This window comes from Palaemon carinicauda, chromosome 8 (assembly GCF_036898095.1).
Source record: "Palaemon carinicauda isolate YSFRI2023 chromosome 8, ASM3689809v2, whole genome shotgun sequence".
In the NCBI taxonomy this organism is placed as follows: domain Eukaryota; kingdom Metazoa; phylum Arthropoda; class Malacostraca; order Decapoda; family Palaemonidae; genus Palaemon; species Palaemon carinicauda.
Genome location: NC_090732.1, coordinates 88,529,237 through 88,550,862, shown reverse-complemented (window position 1 = coordinate 88,550,862; position 21,626 = coordinate 88,529,237). Strand labels below are relative to the sequence as shown.

Below are 21,626 nucleotides of genomic sequence, written 5' to 3'. Positions count from 1 at the left end.
GTAATAAATTTAAATAAAATGTACTAATCTATTTGCAATCTACTGTAATGCAGGCATCTTGAACTTAGCTAAGTTCCCATTATGGAAATTTATATTTACAGTGGTTACACCATCAAAATAATCACATAACTAAATGTATTGCACAAACTAACACGAAACTGGCCAAACTCAGTACGAAATACGGAGTGACAGACAGCTACGGGATGTCAAAAAGTAAAATTGAAAATATTACTTTCATTTATATTTTTTAACGTCCCTCGGCTGTCCTGTCACGTTTACTGTACACTGATGATGCAAAAGTTTCATATATACAAAAGTGTTGTGTACTAAATGTATTTTGTTTTCCAACTCCTGTTGACTCTTGTAATATATTCACTGAAATCCCCCCCCCCCCTCCCCATCTCTCTCCGTCTCTCTCTCTCTCTCTCTCTCTCATCTCTCTCTCTCTCTCTCTCTCTGCTTTTAAGACATTGGCTTTTGCACTTCTACCCTATCAAGCTTATTTATGAAACTCCTTTGGTAAAAAAAAAAAAAAAAAAAGAAACACATACACCTGCGCAGAGGATATATTAACCTCAAAATAAACTTTATTAAATAATTGTATAACAACAATACAAATTTTAATACATATTTTCAATTATCAAGTTAGATATGAGAGAGAGAGAGAGATGAGAGAGAGAGAGAGAGAGAGAGAGAGGAGAGAGAGAGAGAGAGAGAGAGAGAAATTGGGATAAAGTAAGTAATAAAGGAGAGAGAGAGAGAGAGGAGAGAGAGAGAGTGAGAGGAGAGAGGAGAGAGAGAGAGAGAGAGAGAGAGAGGATGAGAGAGAGAGGAGAGAGAGAGGAGAGGAGAGAGAGAGACCATTTGAAGGTTTAAAGGTTGTCATGACTGGCAAAGGCAAGTAGCAGGACAATGCCCAAGATACTGAACCAAGATCCCTCTTCGTCAAAGCTAGGACCCAGCAAAGGCCAGGCAATGGCTGCTGGTGACTCAGCAGGTAGACTTACAAGCTCATTAAACCCCAACATTCTTAGCTCACGAGGATGGTCAGATCTCAGATACTATACTGTTATTATTATTTGTTAAGTTACGACCCTAGTTGGAAAAGCAGGATGCTATAAGCCAAGGACTCGAACAGAGAAAATAGACCAGAAAGGAGAGGAAACATGGAAAAATTAAATATTTCAAGAACAGCAACAACACATAAATAAATATTTACTATATAAACTAGAAAAAACTTTAACAACACAAGAGGAAGAGACATTAGTTAGAATAGTGTGCCCGAGTGTACCCTCAAGCAAGAGAACTCTAACCCAAGACAGTGGAAGAACATGGTACAGAGACTATGGTACTACCCAAGATTAGAGGAACAATGGTTTGATTTTAGAGTGTCCTTTTCCTAGAAGAGCTGCATACCATAGCTAAAGAGTCTCTATTCCCTTACCAAGAGGAGAGCTGCCACTGAACAATCACAGTGCAGTAGTTTAACCCCTTGGGTGAAGAAGAATTGTTTGGTAATCTCAGTGTTGTCAGGCGTATGAAAGGCGAAAATCTGTAAAGAATAGGCCAGACTATTCGGTGTATGTGTAGGCAAAAGAAAGTGAACCGTAACCAGAGAAAAGAGACCAATGTTAGTCACAGTCTAGGCCAGTCAAAGGACCCCATAACTCGTAATATCTTGTGGTTGGTGCCTGCCTGGCCAACCTATTACCTGTAAAAAAAAAAAACTATCAAGCTAGAATGGGTCTGGAAGTCCAGTCCAGCAAATCGTCAGACAAGGGCGTTTCCAATAGGTTATTTCGTTAGCATTTACAAACCACAGCTCACCCCCAAAAACAGTTCCAAGCATGATATCCACTAAATAAACCGACATACTCAACACATTCTCTCGAAACTAAATAAATTATACATACAAACACACACAGAAACACACACACACCCAACCACACCACACACACACACAATCACACCCACACATACACACTCACATATATATATATATATATATATATATATATATATATATATATATATATATATATATAGATAGATAGATAGATAGATAGATAGATACATACATATATATACACACACACACACACACACACACACATATATATATATATATATATATATATATATATATATATATATATATATATATAATATATATATATATATATCATATATATATATACATATATATATATATATATATATATATATATATATATATATATATATATATATATATATATATATATATATATATATATATATATATATATGAGAGAGAGAGAGAGAGAGAGAGAGAGAGAGAGAGAGAGAGAGAGAGAGAGAGAGAGAGAGAGAGAGAGAGAGAGAGAGAGAGAGAATTGTTTAATGGTTTTGCTTGAACAGAGACATTAGTCTTGCGGCAAGTATGCCAGTTTGGAAGAAATATTTTGTTGTATTGATTACCCATATGAACATAGATATTCTAAGAAAAAATGTCAGTAACGTCAATGTCTAGATGGCCGCTAAATGGATTGTACGTGAATAGGAAAATTTATGTTGATGCATATGTTACCGAGGTCTCGGAAGTCCTATAGTGAAAGGCGAATCATAAATAAAGATTATCATGAGCTCAAAAATAGACTGACTTGAAAACTATCAATACAACCAAATTGGCTGCTGAACTCTTATGGTTAAAAAAAAAAAAGAATCATATGTGTTTGTTCGTGGCGTTTAGACTAATCAATGCAAAACTTGGTCTACATGTAAAAGGGTTCACACAATTGTTAAACTAGAATTATATTTCGGAGAGGCTGAGATCAGTGATGTAAAATTTTAATTTACAAAATTATTCTAAAAATTCGAAAAGAAAATATTAAACAATGCTTTAATGCCATGAGATCTGAAAAGACTTGTTTTCTATTACCTGTTTATTGAATTGGTATTAAATTATGGAGACACCAAGCCCAACGTTTGCTACTTTAGGGAAGGAATGGAAATCTTTTGATAACTGTCCTTGTAATATATCAGTCTTCAGGAGTCTTTGTTGAAAATCCAACTGGGAGTAGTTAAAATAAACTTGTACAATGTATTATGAATCGTTTCATGTGCGGTGAAACACACACACACAAAAAAAAATAAAAATAAAAAAGATAAAACTGCTGATTAACATGAAATTAGTTATCACCAGGTTTTCTAGGAAACAGTTTACGAAATAAAATTGGTAAATGGAATAGAAATTATTACCAGTTGATAAGCATGTTTGTGATAAGCTTAAAAAAAACAATGCAGACAATTTATAAAGAAAAAAATAATAAAGACCATGATGAGCCAGATCATTCAAAGAGCTAGCAAATACCAATTTATATAGATTGTAAATATTTCTTCGGTGATATCATAGGAAATAGAAAGATTTTGCCAAGTTGCTACTGATAATGCAAGGGAAGATTTGAATAAGACTGTCACACTTAATGGTGCAGTGAACACAGTGGAAGCCCATGTAATACCACTGTAAATGTTGGGAGAAGTATGTCATCAATGTCCTTCAAACAGAGACAATAAAGGATGATAGCAATAAAGTAAGTACAAGTATTACCCATAATGCCCCTAAAATTTAATTTATTGAGGCATGATCAGAACCTTTAACTAAGGGGAGGGTATTTGATATGAGAACTTTGGAGGTAACATGCAAGTTCCTTTGTTCTGTTTTACCAACCGTGTGTCATACAATTGTACATAATTCCTTTTGTATATATTATGCTTGTATCTGCGCTCTTCCCTCGCACTAAAACGAACATGAATATTCATGTCTGCTGTTTTGCTCTGAACATTGTCTGTCTCTCGAACATGTCATGTCCTGTTGCCTTGAGGTTTTGTATATAAAGAAGAGTGTTCCTTAATATATAACTCAGTCGTTTCCAATCTGCCTTTGAGTTCACACCCTTACTCGGCGTCGTCACATTGGTGACCCCGGAGTGACTCGCCCCTCCCGCCTCCCCATCCCCCCTCCACCTCTCAACGATACTATGACGCCGTCAACGCATACCTTCTGCAGCAGTACTCGCCGTCGCCAGCCGCCTGTATAGCAACGCCTTTTCAGCTCTCTCAACAACCGTTGGGGGACCAAAGGGCTTCGCTCACCCTCGGGAAAATGACCAGTATCACTCGCCTGAGTCGCCTGCAACCTGCCGCAGACAGCTCTCCTCGTGAGGTGAACCTACTTCGTACCCTTATGGACAGCCACTTCATGACCTTCAAAACCTCCATCAACGCCTCCACTTGTGACGAAGAGGACACCTATTCAACTTCAACCGAAGTTGACGTAAATGCTGTAGGAAATACACGCCTATAAATGCCGTAGGACATACATGCCTATGAATGCCGTAGGACACGCCTATGAATGCCGTAGGACACACTCGCCTATGAATACCGTAGGACACACTCGCCTATGAACGCCGTAGGACACACTCGCCTACCCCGTGACGAGCCGGAGTGGCAACACAGCCACCCCTCATCCACCACTCGCTCGCACCCCAACCATCGACTTCTACAGCCAATCACTGCTGCTAATCGGCGCAGTTTTTACTACTACCTCTCCAGATTCAGGGCACCTATTTAACATGTTCAGTATGTCATTTTTAGAGGGGGAGCCATGTACCAACCGTGTGTCACACAATTGTACATAATTCCTTTTGTATATATTATGCTTGTATCTGCGCTCTTCCCTCGCACTAAAACGAACATGAAAATTCTTGTCTGCTGTTTTGCTCTGAACATTGTCTGTCTCTCGAACATGTCATGTCCTGTTGCCTTGAGGTTTTGTATATAAAGAAGAGTGTTCCTTAATATATAACTCAGTCGTTTCCAATCTGCCTTTGAGTTCACACCCTTACTCGGCGTCGTCACACTGTTAATGATGTAAGCAAAGGTGAAATAATGAATCGTAAGCAACTCAAAAAAATTATAGAAATATTATCACCAGAAGACGGCACTGAGTATAGTCATCTCAAAAGAGTGAATGAACCACAAAGAGTGTCAATTAAAAGTACAACGGATGCACTCTAAAAATATTGAATAAAAAACTGATAACATGAACAAAGATTTGGATATTCTATGAGATCTGTCTAAAAGGTTCCGACCTTTGGCGAGAAAAAATATAATATATACCTGACAGGATTGCAACCCCAATCCCCTTTAAGGTACCCACACTTAAGCCCACTGATCCTTCCACTGCTGAAAACACTCCATCATCGTTTTTTGCCTGCTCTCTTCACTTCTCTCAAATCGATATCATTTCAATGGCGTCTTCAATTTCGGAAATAACCAAAAGTCACAAGAAGCCATGTCAGAGAGTAGGGAGGTTGGTTACTTACTCGAATTCCATGTTTAGCAAAGAAATTCTGGACCAGATGCGAAGAACTAGCATTTAAAGATTTAAAGGTCACCCATGAATGGCAGAGGTAAGGTACGTTAACAATACTCTAGTATGACAATGCCCTAGATATTAACCATTTATATATATATATATATATATATATATATATATATATATATATATATATATATATATATATAATATATATATATATATATATATATATATATATATATATATATATATATATATATATTTGTGAAATACTGCCCACAATAATTAAGTTGATGTAATCTTTGACCAAACACTAGCAGGGTTTCTTCTCTTGGAAAAGAGACACTGTAGTCATATATATATATAATATATATATATATATATATATATATATATATATATATATATATATATATATATATATATATATATATATATATATATATATATATATATTCATAGGACAACAGTCTCTTTTCCAAGAGAAGAAACCCGTTTGGTCGAAGATTACACCATCTTTATTATTGTGGGCAGTATTTCACAAACAAACCGAGTTTTGACGTAATATATATATATATATATATATATATATATATATATATATATATATATATATATATATATATATATATATATATATATATATATGTATATATATATATATATATATATATATATATATATATATATATATATATATATATATATATATATATATATATATATATATATATATATATACTTATATACACATACATATATATATAAATACATATATATATATATATATATATATATATATATATATATATATATATATATATATATATATATATCTTTATATATATATATATATATATATATATATATATATATATATATATATATATATATATATATATATATATATATATATGTATATATATATATATATATATATATATATATATATATATATATATATATATATATATTACACACATATATACTATAATTTACGAAGAGGAACCGTTTGTTCTAACAACAGTGCATGAAGCTGAGCTGACTAATCTTGCTTAATCACTAGAGCAATAAAAGCTCATCTCAGAAGAACCCTAAATGTATAGTCTGGAAGGATTGGATAAAGACAATCAGGTTACGTCAAGACAAACTGTATATCATCTCCAGCGTGGTTAGGATATGTCATTGATCGGTGAAACAAAACCAGTGTCAAAAGTGTCCATGCTATGTTTTATTGCAGCGTCACCTACAAATCATTATTATCACTTCACCATTATGAAGTATTTAAAGAATGCCAATTCCTGGTTCTTGGAACAGGTAGTAGAGTTGTTGTTACTGTGGAAATGGCATTGTATAAGCCTCTTAAACAACTTCAAATGGCATGAAAAAACATTTAACGGAAATGGGTACTGAAACCTGGAGAATTGCATATCATCATTGCTCAATTATGGGAAATAAATTTGATTTATGATAGTGGTATTCCAGAAATAAGGATTGGAAAGTAATCGCTATCGCACAGCTATTACTCAGCAAATCCTTGAATCCAAGCGTGTCCATTATGGCCTAAAGGTTAATATTATATATTATTTTTTATACTATCATGATGCTGTTAAGGGTATTCTGAAGCCATAGAACATAGGGTACAGTCTAATGCTTATTTTCAAGATACTTTCAAAAAAGAAAAATCTGACATAAAAAAAAGGCTCATCCCAGACCGCGTTATCTAAATTGAATGATCGTGAGATATCATACAAATTTCATTAATTTTGCGATGAAATAGGAAGAGTGATCATGTATTCTAAATCTTGTGTATCGGCATGGATATGGTGGAAATAATGATGTTGCTTGTAAAAGCTATTCAAGGTATAAACTATAAATGAGTCCTTGGCAACTCTTAAAAGTTCTCTGAAATATTTTTGCCATTGATAAGTGATGAATGATGTTAAACTTATGAACACTTAATATGGAATACGTTCATGCAAGAAAATTGGGTTTTAATTAGGAGTACTTTTCACTTGCCATCCTTGGTGCTGATGTAGGATTATGAAAAGACTTTAAGAGAGCGAAAATGCAAGGATTTGTGACCTTTATAGATAAACAAAACAAGAGTTCTATGGCATAGAAAGGGCTTCATTTTCTGCCTATATTTCTTTATGTCAGCAGCCATTTTGGGTGCCATGTTGTTTTTAATCTCCAAGAAAATATCTAAATGTCATATCTTTTAATTTTGTAAAATATATATTGGAATAATATGAGGAGAGACGCTTTTCTTGCTCAAAATAGTTTTCTATCAATTTCTTTGGGTGACCATTTTGACCGTGATCTTAGTTCTCGATCTCCAAAAGAAATTAGGTTATTTTGTATCCCATAATTTTACCATTTAAAGTATTATAAATAATCTAATGGTTCTACAATGATCAAGTTTCACGAAAGTATTTCATTTCCATAATTTTCATCTGTTCCCATTGCCATTTATGTTTGAGAGACTAAAATATTTTTGAGCTTATCACCATTCTAATTCTTTCTCTAGACACTAAAACTAATATATTAAGGTATCTAATTTTCTTGCACATTCAAAGAGCCCAAGCGATGAAACTTGTCCCCAAAATGAATTATCCTTTTTTATGACCACTTCCATCCGTTCTATCTCATCATCGGGTCCGGAACTCGATTGTTGTATCCTAGTCTTGCCAACTAGCGACGGTACCGAAAACGCAACAGAGAGAGAGAGAGAGAGAGAGAGAGAGAGAGAGAGAGAGAGAGAGAGAGAGAGAGAGAGACTAATCCGATTATTGGCCTGATGTAAAAGTCCTCTTTGGGAGATATATAGGGGAAAATATGAATAAAACATTAACTAAACGGATGCTGATTGTTTTTCAAGCTTATTTTGGGTATATAAGCATATATATATATATATATATATATATATATATATATATATATATATATATATATATATATATATATATATATATATATATATGTATATATATATATATATGTGTGTGTGTGTGTGTGTATACATATATATATATATATATATATATATATATATATATATATATATATATATATATATATATATATATATATATATATATGTATATATATATATATATATATATATATATATATATATATATATATATATATATATATATATATATATGAATTAATCTATTCCTTAAATAATAGAAGAGACTACCATGTTTTAGAAAATTTGAAAAAATTTTGGTTACAATGTAATCTCTCTCTCTCTCTCTCTCTCTCTCTCTCTCTCTCTCTCTCTCTCTCTCTCTCTCTCTCTCTCTCTCTCTCTCTCTCTCTCAAATGATCTGCATTACTTGAAAATATAACAGAAGCAACTTTGCAATAAACAAATGCCGCGGTAATAGTGAAATGATATTGGCTTTGTATGGTTGATGATCATCGTGAGTGAATGTAAGCCATATGTTCCATCATCATATGCCATAAATCCTGGGATTATTTATAATCCTGGGAAAAATACGAAACACGGATTACAGTGTTGTGCTTCGCAGCCATAAATTACAAAAAGTTACAGTCTCCCCCCCCCCCCCCCCCCCCTCTCTCTCTCTCTCTCTCTCTCTCTCTCTCTCTCTCTCTCTCTCTCTCTCTGGCAAAGATAAAATCGATGTATTTACCCTTGGCTCATCAGTATTTACCTACGAGATAGCTTATTTCCCCAAAGTGTGGTGCCGTCATTCATTTGAAGAAAAATTTTGGTAACATCTCTTTTCACTTCATGAATAAGGAAATCGGTTCTAATAGTAATTATAATTTGATTGATAAATTTGACTTTAATCATGACAAGAGGGCTGGGACTGTTATAGACGGAGATGGTATCTTAAACAAAATATTTATATAAATATAATCCTTATCACAACATGCTACTCGGGATTGCAGGTGTAAAATTTTATAATATTTTTATGCAAAACACCCACAAGCACGTATGTGCGAAATAAGGAACCTAAAATTGGAGATATAAGCAAAGCTGTAAGATAAATAATGTACAGCATACTTTCTAGACATTACAAGGTAACGGAACATGGAATTTGGTTTGTCATAATTTTGCATTTTTGTCACTAAGGATGCCCTGACACTTGCACGAATTATTGCCACGAATTTGTCATGGCAAGTCGTGCCATTTTGGGGCACGAACTGGGAGGCTCCCGCACTGTTCACGTCTAGTTCACGCATAGTTCACGATGAGTTCACGACGAGTTCACGAATAGTTCACGAATGCGGGCCTGTTCGTGTCCACATTGACATGAACTGGCACGACGAGTTCACGCATAGTTTGCGCATAGTTTGCGCACTTCCCGCTTTGGCACGATGAGTTTGCGCATAGTTTGCGCACTTCCCGCATTGGCACGACGAGTTTGCGCAATTCGGACGGTGTCGTGCCGATTTGGCCACGCCATATAAAAACGGGGCATGTCCAACCCTTGGTCATTTTTGGATTGGTTTTGGAAGAGACAACATGCTATAGTTTATAAAGGAAATATTCACTTTGCTGTTATTACTTTTAGAACATTTTATTTTTCCTTGTTTCCATTCCTCACTGTGCTATTTTCCTTGTTGGAGCCCCTGGGCTTATAGCATCCGGCTTTTCCAACTAGGGTTATAACTTACCTAATAAAAAAGATAAAAACAATAATAATAATAATAATAATAATAATAATAATAATAATAATAATAATAATAATAATAATAATAATAATAATGATAAAACTAATGGAATCTCTCTCTCTCTCTCTCTCTCTCTCTCTCTCTCTCTCTCTCTCTCTGTGTGCAGGGTCATTGTAAAGAGGAGAATATTCCTATACCTGGCAGCTACTCTAGTCATTGTTGAAGAGCAGCAGAAAAGGCTGGCAGAGGCAGAAGAGCAAGAAAAGGCAACCCCACCTCGAAGAAGAGCACAATTAGCACAAGGGTTGATCAAAGTTAATTATAATTATATCATATTCTCTACCACAACAATATATAAATGTTTTCCCTATTAATGCGAGTAAAATTAAATCACCCTCAAATCGAAAGTACGAATAATGTGAGTATTTTGAGAAAATCGCTTATAACTTTTTCAACTGACAAAAATACGATGTCGCCTGCACAGAGAGAGAGAGATTCCATCAGTTAGTATTAATATTATTATCATTATAATTATTATTATTATTTTTATTATTATTATCATTTTTATTATCATTATTAGCTAAGTTATAAACCTAGTTGGAAAAGCAGGATGCTATAAGCCCAGGGGCTCCAACAAGGAAAATAGCCCAGTGAGGAAAGGAAACAAGGAAAAATAAAATATTCCAAAAGTAACAACAATAAAGTAAATATTTCCTTTTTAAGCTATAAAAACTTTAACAAAACCACAGAAACGTCCAGGAAGCTCTATATGTGCCACCACACCAACGGAGTGCCGCTGTCGCGCAGTAGTCATGAACTGCTTGTGAACTGTTCGTTAACTGATCGTCAGTGGGAAGGCACGGCCCCGCTCCAACGCGCGAATATTCGTGAACATGTTGTCAGTTACTCGTGAACTCGACGTGAGCTGTTCGTGAACTATTCGTGGCAGTTCGTGACAATTGTGGCATGGCACGCATTGCCACACACTGGTACGCATCCTCCTAGATCATCCCGACGAGTTCACGAACTATTTGCGCATAGTTCACGACCCGGTCCCGAAATTTTGTTTTGACCAAAATTTTGAACATTTCAAAATTCTCGTCACGACACGCCACAATGTCACAACGAGTTTACGAACACTTCACGTCAGTTTATGACTAGTTTGCGCATTGGCACGACTTGAGTCATGACAATGCGTGCCACAAATTTGTGCAAGTGGCAGGATGGCTTTAGTCTAGAAATGATACTTTTTCTAAACTCGTTTTCATTGCTTGTTTTGCCTGACTTTTAAAAAGTTCCTCTTGATTTGGATATAAACCATAATACATATAGATATATACATACATACCAGTACATATATATATATATATATATATATATATATATATATATATATATATATATATATATATATATATATATATATATATATATATATATATATATATATATATATATATATATATATATATATATATATATATATATATATATGTGTGTGTAGATTATTGTATATATTATCTTTCTTATATGCACCCTCTACCATTCATAAATTCTGTTGCGCATAAGTCGTACAGTCAGTACTCCGTGCATGAGCATTAAGAGTCTTCTTGCTTCTCTTGGCACGAGCTGTACGCCTTGCAGAGCACCACTGTTCATAACCCCTTGCTGTATGGAATAAATGCAATTTACGACTCGGGATTTTACTTCTCCATCTCTGCAATCACCTGTCTTCATCTACAAGACTTCATCACCTATCACCATGGCGCAGTGACTAAACCATTCAGCATTTTAAGGGAACACCGGAATCCAGCATCTACATTGAGCCGCCATTGCCCATTTCCCCTCGACTACATGTGGATTTTACAGTGTCTGTGCTTTGTGTGCGAACCATTCATGCAGTGCCAGTGCAGTGTGGTGTTAGTGATTTTATGTTAGTGGGTAATATTTCTCTTGTGTGTCGAGCCCTTCATGCCCATATAAGAACCCTTTTACCCCTACTCATCACAAGAAAGCGAGGTACATCCAGCCTCTTTCATCACCGGAAACGCACTGCCAGAGGCCGCTGCCCAGTCTACCCGCCGCTCGTCCCCACCACCCAGGAGCCCTCCCATGCTCCTCCCCTGTTGCCATTTGCCACTCTATTTACAATAATTTTTTTTTTAAATAAAAACGGTAGAAAGTCTCTTTTATCTTTTTATCTTTTCATTTAAACTGTGGATGACAGCTGAAAACGTTTCATCATGTTGACTACCTCATATCAAGACGAGTCTGGGGATATGCAACAGGACCAGGACAATGAAGACCGCCAGTCGCCTTCACACCCAGGCTCACCAACAGACCGTCGAACCCCAAAGGGGCTTCTCAACGATGGAAACCCTGCCTTTACTCTCACCACACCTGACTATACCGCCTTCAACAGCTACATTGGGGAGTTAAGGCTCCTTATCAAGTACCTGGAGGAATCTCGACAGGCCGAGTTGGCTACACGTTGGAGAGAGCCGGATAAACGTCGCCACGAGGAAGAACTACGCCGCCAAGAGGACAACCTAAGAAGAGAGGAGGAAGCCCAGTGTTTCACTGCCCTGTTGCAGCTACTCATGGTCAACCCTGGCCACCAGCAAGCAACACCACCGGACTCGCAACAACTCAATCGTCAGTGCCTTCAAGTTCCCAGCACCCACTCCCACAGAAAGCCATCGCCCAGACCCCACCGCCCTTACGTCCCGATGCCACATACCAAGTGTTTAGGGAATGGCGTAGACGCTGGGATGACTACAGTGTGATGGTGGACCTAAGGACTTTACCTACCAGGAAGCAGCTAATACAACTTCGTATGTGCCTCAGCCTGGAGACTCAAAGAATACTGGAACACACACTCAATGTGTCACCAGATACAGATCGGAGCATGGAGGAAGTCTTAAATGTTCTCCAGGAACACATCAAGAATCTGCGAAATGAAGCTTTACGTCCCAGGGATCTGCTTTCTTGCAAACAGAGGGAAGGGCGAAAGCTTCAGCGATTTCTACGTCAGACTGAAGCACGTAGCAGAGGAAATCGACGTCTGTCCTGGCCAGTGTGCAGTTTGTGAGGAAACTCAGCTTAAGATGATCATCATCATGGGAGTCAGAGATGAGGAGCTCACACAAAAACTTATTGCCCTGGACACCTCAGCTTCTTTGGCCACCATGGTCAATGAATGTCGCTCCTATGAGGCCACAAGGACAGCCACCACCGCCATACGTGCCCCTCCTTCTAAATTGTGTGCTGTCTCTACTTACAAGAAAACCAAAGGACATGGCAGCAAAGGTGCTACTTCCCACCCAAACTTTAACAGGGACACTTCATGCCTTTCCTGCACAAAAAAGCACGGCTCTACAGAAAAGTGTCCAGCTGCTGACAGCATATGCGGAAACTGTGCCGGCAAGGGACACTGGAAGAAGACTTCAAAGTGTCCTGCCAACAAGGCCACGTGTAGACACTGTGGCCGAGTGGGTCACTACGACAGATGTTGCCGACAGCAGATGAATGCCAAGCAGGGCGGCCCACCCAAAGCCACGCCCCCCTCCAGCAGGCCTTCAATTTGTCGCAAGGTTGAGGCCCTTTCCACAACAACTTGCCTTTCACCGGTACCCGTATCCCTCGACCTCACCTACAATGGTGAGACATCCAAGATTCTGATGCTGCTAGACACAGGAGCTGACGTATCAGTGATGGGTCCACAGCACTTGGAACTGCTTCAAATCTCCAGGAACGAGCTACAACATTCTGCCACCTCAGTGACACTCACAGCAGATAGATCACAGATGACACCAGCTTTAGGTACCCTTAAGGCCACTCTGTCTTTAGCCAACCGATCCTGTCATGCCATGATCCAAGTCCATGATGGTATCCAGATGCCACTCCTGTCCTATGTACACTGCAAGCAGTTGGCCATCATACCGCCAGACTTTCCACGGCCCATCCTACAGGTCGTCCACGTGAACCTATGTAAGGAGCTACCCCTCCATGCCAACTCGACCCCTGCTGAGGCCCGAGAATATTTCCTTAGAACCTTCCCTGATGTGCTTGTGTCTAAGGAGGACCTTAAAGCAGCTCCACTAAGGTCGATGGCAGGACCTCCAATGAAAATTCACCTTAAAGAGGACGCTATTCCATTCGCCATTCACACCCCACGGCAGATCCCCTATGCTTTCCGCGAACCTGTCAAGATAGAACTAGATTCTATGGTCCAGCAGGGTATCATTAAGCCTTGTGGAGACGAGTCTTCGGAATGGTGCCACCCTCTAGTTGTCGTCCCAAAGGCGGAGGGAATTCGCATCACAGTGGATCTCACCAAGCTGAACACTCAAGTCTCCAGACCAGCCCACCCTTTGCCCACACCCATAGCTGCTGTCCGTACCGTCGATCCCACAGCCAAATTCTTCACCATTGCGGACGCTCTACACGGTTATTGGCAGATGGAGCTAGCGGAGGAGGACCGTCATCTCACCACTTTCATAACTCCTTATGGATGCTTCCAGCATTGCCGAGGACCTATGGGCTCCGCTGCCACCGGCGACGCCTACTGTTACCGCGGCGACCTAGCTCTCCAGGGTATGAAGAAATGTGTCAAGGTTGTCGATGACATTCTCATCTTTGACGATGACTTACTGTCACATTACCACAGGATCCACGAATTACTCACTCGCTGTCACAAAAACGGCATCATTCTCAACAGAGAGAAGTTCGTAGTAGCCCGGACCCGAGTAAATTTATGTGGATTCACCCTTTCTGAAGAAGGAATAGCTGCCGATCCAGGACGAGTTACAGCTCTGCAAGACTTCCCCACACCTTCTAATTTCACGGACTTACGTTCCTTCATGGGGTTAGTTAACCAACTGGCAGAGTTTACTCCAGATATCACCCTGACTGCACAGCCCCTACGCCCACTCATGAGTCCTAAGCGCTCTTTTATTTGGACACCAGACCACGACCAGGCCTTCAAACATTCTGAAGCAAGCACTTTCAAGCCCTCCAGTTCTAGCGTCTTTTGACCCAACTTTGTCAACCATTCTCCAGACTGATGTATCTCGTCTCTACAGAATAGGCTACGCTCTCCTCCAGGACCATGGTTCCGGACGTCTCCGAGTAGTCCAGTGTGGATCCCGTTTTCTCGCAGACGCCGAGACGAGGTATGCGACAATCGAGTTGGAAATGCTTGCTGTATCTTGGGCTATCCGAAAGTGCCGTTTATACCTCCAAGGACTGCCATCTTTCACTCTGCAAATAGACCATCGTCCACTAGTGCCCATTATCAACAGCTACATGTTGGACATGATCGAAAACCCACGGCTCCAGCGAATGAAGGAACGTATGTCACAATACCAGTTTACTGCAATGTGGCGCGCTGGCAAGTCTTTATGCATTCCAGATGCACTCTCACGCGCACCTGTCCGCTACCCAACGTCTGAGGATATGATTGGCTGTGCTGAAGTAACGTCACACGTCAGGTCTGTCATCAACGTCGTAATAGCCTCCCAGGAAGAGGATGCCACAATCGTCAACGCCGACCGAACTCTACAGGACATGTCAACAGCAGCGCAGGCCGACCCTGACTACGTCCGCCTTCGTGATTGCCTTGTGTCTGGATTTCCCACGAATCGGTACGACCTGCATACTTCTTTGCTACCGTATTGGAAGCTGCGAGAAGCCCTCGTGCTCTACGGTGCCAGAATAATAGTTCCTAGCGCTCTACGTCGCCACACACTCCCCAGACTCCACGACAGCCACCGAGGTGTTGAAGCCGCTAAACGTTGAGCTCGACAAACTGTCTTCTGGCCTGGGATAGACTCTGACATTACTAACACCATTGCCGCCTGTGAGCCCTGCCAAGTCCTACGCCCAAGCCAACAGCAGTAACCTCTTCACAACGATGACCACCCATCGAGGCCCTTCGAGTCGGTATCAGCGGATTTCTTCCAGGTAGCGGGGAAGTCCTTCCTTGTTGTCGCCGACCGCCTCTCCGGCTGGCCTGTGGTCGTCCCTTGCAAGGGCGACACCACTGCCTCCTCAACCATACGGCACTTTTGCCGCTACTTCAGAGAGGTAGGTGTTCCCCTGCGCCTACGCACCGATGGAGGACCCCAGTTTACCAGCAGAGAGTTTGCTGACTTCGCAGAGCGTTGGGGTGTACACCACATAACGTCATCACCACACTAACCGCAGTCTAATTGACATGCCGAGGCTGAAGTCAAAGCTGTCAAGCACTTGATCCCCAAAACGGCCCCTTCAGGAAACATTGACTGTGAGGCTTTTGATCGTGGCCTCCTTGAGTTACGTAACATGCCTAACCACTCTGGTCGCTCTCCTGCCCAGATCCTGTATGGTCACCCTCTCTGTACGTGTGTGCCCGCCCATCCTCAGTCATTCATGGAATGTTGGCAAGAAAAGGCCCATGATTGTGACCGACGAGCTGCTGCCAGAGCGGCTCAAGTGAAACGCAACTACGACGCCCACCCCCGTCCCCTGCCCAGACTGAATGTGGGTCAACATGTCCGTCTTCAGGACCCAGCATCCCATAGGTGGGACAAGATCGGGATTATCATGGGTGGCATGAGATCACGCGAGTACGAAATTCGCCTCCCTAGTGGTGGAGTGCTACGTCGGAACCGTCACTTTTTGTATCCAGTGCCCAGTCCCAATCAAATTCCCAACTCTGATCTCCCTGTGGTTCCTAGCTTTGACATGGAAAAGTCATCAATTCCCTCCACAACTTCCCGCAGGTCTCCAAGATTAAACAGGCCTACATAGTGTACAAGGCCCTGGTGCCATTTACGCAACTGGCTGCATAATTTTATATTTGGTATATCTTATGTTATTTGCTTTGCACACTATTATTTACTTAGTTCATTGTATGTAACTTGCTTAGTACGTTCATGATACCTATTTGAACGCAAAAGGGGAGGGGAGGTGTAGATTGTTGTATATATTATCTTTCTTATATGCACCCTTTACTATTCATAAATTCTGTCCGTTACAAACGCATGCGCATAAGTCGCACTGTCAGCACTCCGTGCATGCGCATTAAGAGTCTTCTTGCTTCTCTTGGCACGAGCTGTACGCCTTGCAGAGCACCACTGTTCATAACCCCTTGCTGTATGGAATAAATGCAATTTACGACTCGGGATTTTACTTCTCCATCTCTGCAATCACCTGCCTTCATCTACAAGACTTCATCACCTATCACCAATATATATATATATATATATATATATATATATATATATATATATATATATATATATATATATATATATATATATGTGTGTGTGTGTGTGTGTGTATTTCTTTTTATTTGAACACGATGGTGTTTTGATTTCCATCCATATTGACTTATTGGGGTGTAATTTGAATTAAATGCTATCAATTGTGTCGGGAAGTCGGGGAGAACTCGCTGGTATGAGACTGATGTCTCACCAGGTAATTCCGGAAGTTCACCTACTTTTCAACTTCTTTTAGAGCCTCCGGTGACATGATTGGTAGTGACATTGCCTTTCATTTGAAGGGGTTAGGGTTCGATCCCAGTTTGTTATATATATATATATATATATATATATATATATATATATATATATATATATATATATATATATATATATATATATATATATATATATATATATATATATATATATATATATAAATATATTTTGTTCGGGAAACTATTCTTGAACATCTACTTAAGGACAGGGGAGGGGAAGCTTATTTTCTATCTCAGAAGTTCTATATTTGAAGTATGTTGGTTCCTGAATCCTATTCCACTGGAATCGCACCACTCTCCGCAACAGCTTAAACTCTTTTATCTCCAATATTCTCTCCTCGGTGAAGAATCCTCTGTGCTTCCCTTCAGGTTATCCATGCCTTCCCACTTCTAAATACGGTACTTTGGCATTTTACTCTACGTTTTTATTGATTAAACAATGTATTAGTGGTTTCAAAAAATCAATGTCAACTCCAAATAACAAGTGGAGAAAAGTAAATGTATATCTGCTGTTATCCTGAAAATCATTTGCAAGACTGAGTGTCCAGAGAAGAACTATTTTCGATTCTTGGACGTCACTAAGACATTGTCTCTTCATTATAAACGTTATAAAATATGCCCAATTACCGTATACACACACACACATATATATATATATATATATATATATATATATATATATATATATATATATATATATATATATATATATATATATATATATATATATATATATATATATATATATATATATATATATATATATAGGGATTATGACATAGGAAAAATCTATTCTTAGGTGAGATAGCTATGTCGTCATAATGGAAGTTCCTCCTGGCAACTTCTACAGTATAATATTCCTGCTATTGATATTACAAGAGAATTACCGTCAGGTATCACATGGTTCCAACCCCCGGAAACGACTATCTGACTATATCGTGTATAATCAGTGACGTATCCTAAGATAACCATAGATATCTGCACCCCAAACAGACCTTACCGACTCTAATCCACTAAGGGGAAGGATAAATAAGGAGCCGTTACACATCATATCACCTTCCAGTGCCCTTATACGTTCCTGCTTCTCATTCCACGTCGCACCTGGGCTACTGTGAAATAGAAGCCTCCAACAAGGAAAGGGGCATGGAAAACTAGGACGTAACGGTGGCCCATCAGGATGACATAGCTATCTCCCCTAAACATAGATTTTTCCTACGTCAAAATCCCTTTTTTTGGCTCGACCCCTGATGGAAGTGTACGAGAGAATTATTTATACTCGGTGTAAGGCTTCCCCATGGAAAAAAAACTGCCATAAATGGGGGCTCACCACTCATATGATGAAATATAATAATAAATTTCTACCTTAAAAAGAAATCCAAAATGAACTTGAATTGGCAAATATGGTAGTGTTTTAAGAGGAAGTATCTATGACCCTCTATCCACCATCCCTGTGGTGAAGAAGACTTCTTGTATCAGAGAACACATATTACTTATATCATGAGCGTAGTGAGTAATCATTGAAGAACTAATGCTCATCGTTAAATAGATTCTCAATGTGCAGGGATGGTAGAAATTGACTATAGTATGCTAAGTTTAATTCTACTAGGAAAAAAGTCTAGCAATGAAATCATCCAACTTTATATCATTTTCATCATACCATCTATTTGAGCAAATTTTAATACATTATATATGAACAGCATTGTGATCTACCAGTGTACCCCAAAATATATTCCCGATAAAATTCTTTACCTAAGTAATCATGAGGGGAGACAAGATGATATATTCCCGAACTCCTGAAGAAGGAGATTTTAAGATAAAGAATATTGCTGTATATAGCTAAATGCAAAATACAGTGTCAAACTGATGCACACAGAAATCATCTCTTCCTCTGGGCCAATAAAAAAATGGCAACCAGTACATGGTTTAATTGGGAAGATCTTGACACTTACCGGTCGATGCAATGTACTATTACTCTGCTGTCTAATACAAGACGGAAATGAATGTTGTTTTGTAAATGTAGACTTTGCAGAAATAAGAACACTGCCATGGTCTTCAGAGTATTAAAGTGGAATTGCTTGAAACTCTGGGACCAACGACCTTGCAATTTCTTGAGAGGAGCATGACCAGCCCCCTAACCGTCCAGCGAGGCGTCCGTGGGTAGAAACACTGTAGGAGGAGGAAAGTGCAACAGAACCGTATTGGAAAAACTCCTGGCATGTGACCACTGGCGGAGTCGCCATCGAAGCAGCCCCGGGGTCGTCTTCTGATGATCGCGGGGAGCTGTGGAAGCTTCTTATTTCTAAACCCTGCTTGCATCTTTGAGTCTGACCCTGAAGAGAGGGTTCGTTGACGGATACCTCTTTTCCCTAAAGGTCCTGCACATATTGTGCCAGATATGGTGTTAATTTCTGGAAAAATCTCTTGATCCTCTGGGTTTGTCTCTTCCATTTCCAGCCTAAACAACTGGAAATCCCGCTTTGTGGTCAAGGACTGAACAGCCATCTGTCCTTGAACCATTACAGTCTTCCCCCTACTGGAGTATCCTCATTGCTTGGTTGAGGATGTTTGACTTATTCCCCTGTTACTTCGGAGACCCCAACTCCTTAGCCTACGACCTTCATCAGATTGACCTCTACCCCTCTTACAGTCGTGGGGGGACGAAAGGACGAGGTCCCTTGTTCAAATCCAGGATTGAATGCTGGGGACCGGGAAGTCACTGGGTGAAGAACAGTGAAAAGATTCTGCAAAGCACTACCTGAAGCAGAGATGAAGGGCCTCCTAAGGTATGTTGGCCAACCTCAGGAATAATTTCCCCTTTTTTGAAATCTTCTCCATCTCTGGAAAAGCCTCCAATGTTCTGTCCTGCTTTATCCAAGATCTCCTTACTAAATGCTGTGGAAAAAGATCTTTGCCCCAAATACAGGCGTCAATAAGACGCTTCAGTTCAAGACAAATGATCGCGTAAGCTAAAACATGCTTCCTGCAGACTCTTCGAGCCTGAAAAAAGATAAAAAGATCCTTCATAAAAGTAGCCATGTACATCTTGGCCAAAAGCGAAAAGACAGGGGCATCAACAGATTACCAATCATCATTTCTACAAAGCCTCCAATTTCGCCTCAAGTAGATGTGCCGGAAATCTCTGCAGTCTTTCATTAACTGCTGGCTGGCTATATCCTTATCTAATTTCCCTTCAGCAAAAGTAAGCTGAATATCCAAGCAGTGTTCAGTGTCAAGGGGAAGAACGAGTCACACAGGTTTCCCTTCTTCCAAGACCGGAAGAAACTTACCCTCTTTGAAGGCTTTTTCCACAGTCAAAAAGGCTTTCGAAACAAAGGGAAAAACCATTGTGTGGGGCGCTAAAAAGTGGCCAACCTTTCAGTAAAAGCACGTAATTGTGATAGAGCAGCCACCGTAGTGATGGCAGTTGAAACAACGGAACGCACTAAGTCTCTCATGGAAGTCACACTAACCTCGTGCCATTCAGACAGGTAAAAATCATCCACATGAGGGAGGGGTTCGTCTGATTCTACTAAGAGTAGGAGAGCCGATTCTTAATCCGGAGATAAAGAAGAAACGGAGGATAAATTGCCCATGTTAAGGCTCAATAAAACTTAAAGTTTCATCTACATAGAACTGAACGGTAGAAATGTGTCTAGGTGGAGCGTACCCCAAAACCGAGTCCGGGACCTCATTTGGAAAAGAATATCCTTCCAAACTACAGAAGGAAGATAAGGAGCCTTTGGCTCAGCATTCTCTTTGTGGAAGAACACCCTCCAATATCCATCGAGAATAATGTAAGTCCTTACCATATTGCGGTCCTGAGGGCCTTAATAGAAGATTGGACCCTTCATTCTCCTGCATTGAGCATGTATCCTGCACGCATCACAACCACAGGGATACCTCACGGTCCTGGCACAGATCGGAACTCAACAATGTATATTCTTCGAAGATTCCGACTGTAAAGAGGGAAAACAACCATGAGTATCTTAGTCTCTTTAGATCACCACACTGAAAGGAATGGGTTAGTATCATTCAAAATTTCTGCCAAAAATTTGGCAAATTAAATTCCAACATGTGTGTATTTACAATTTT

General features: G+C 39.4%; 2 protein-coding genes across 5 annotated transcripts in view; both read left to right on the top strand.

The window, feature by feature from the left end:
• Positions 1-21,626, top strand: part of LOC137644919 (DNA ligase 1-like) — a 385,424-nt gene that overhangs the window by 84,750 nt on the left and 279,048 nt on the right. The window lies entirely within an intron of this gene.
• LOC137645356 (uncharacterized) lies at positions 12,970-15,048 on the top strand. Its single transcript, XM_068378167.1, has one exon. It carries the CDS (start codon positions 12,970-12,972, stop codon positions 15,046-15,048), a length of 2,079 nt encoding a protein of 692 aa, XP_068234268.1.

Bases quoted from the DNA above. Each gene is read 5' to 3' on its own strand.
- LOC137645356 (XM_068378167.1), top strand. From the start codon at position 12,970: ATGAAGCTTTACGTCCCAGGGATCTGCTTTCTTGCAAACAGAGGGAAG.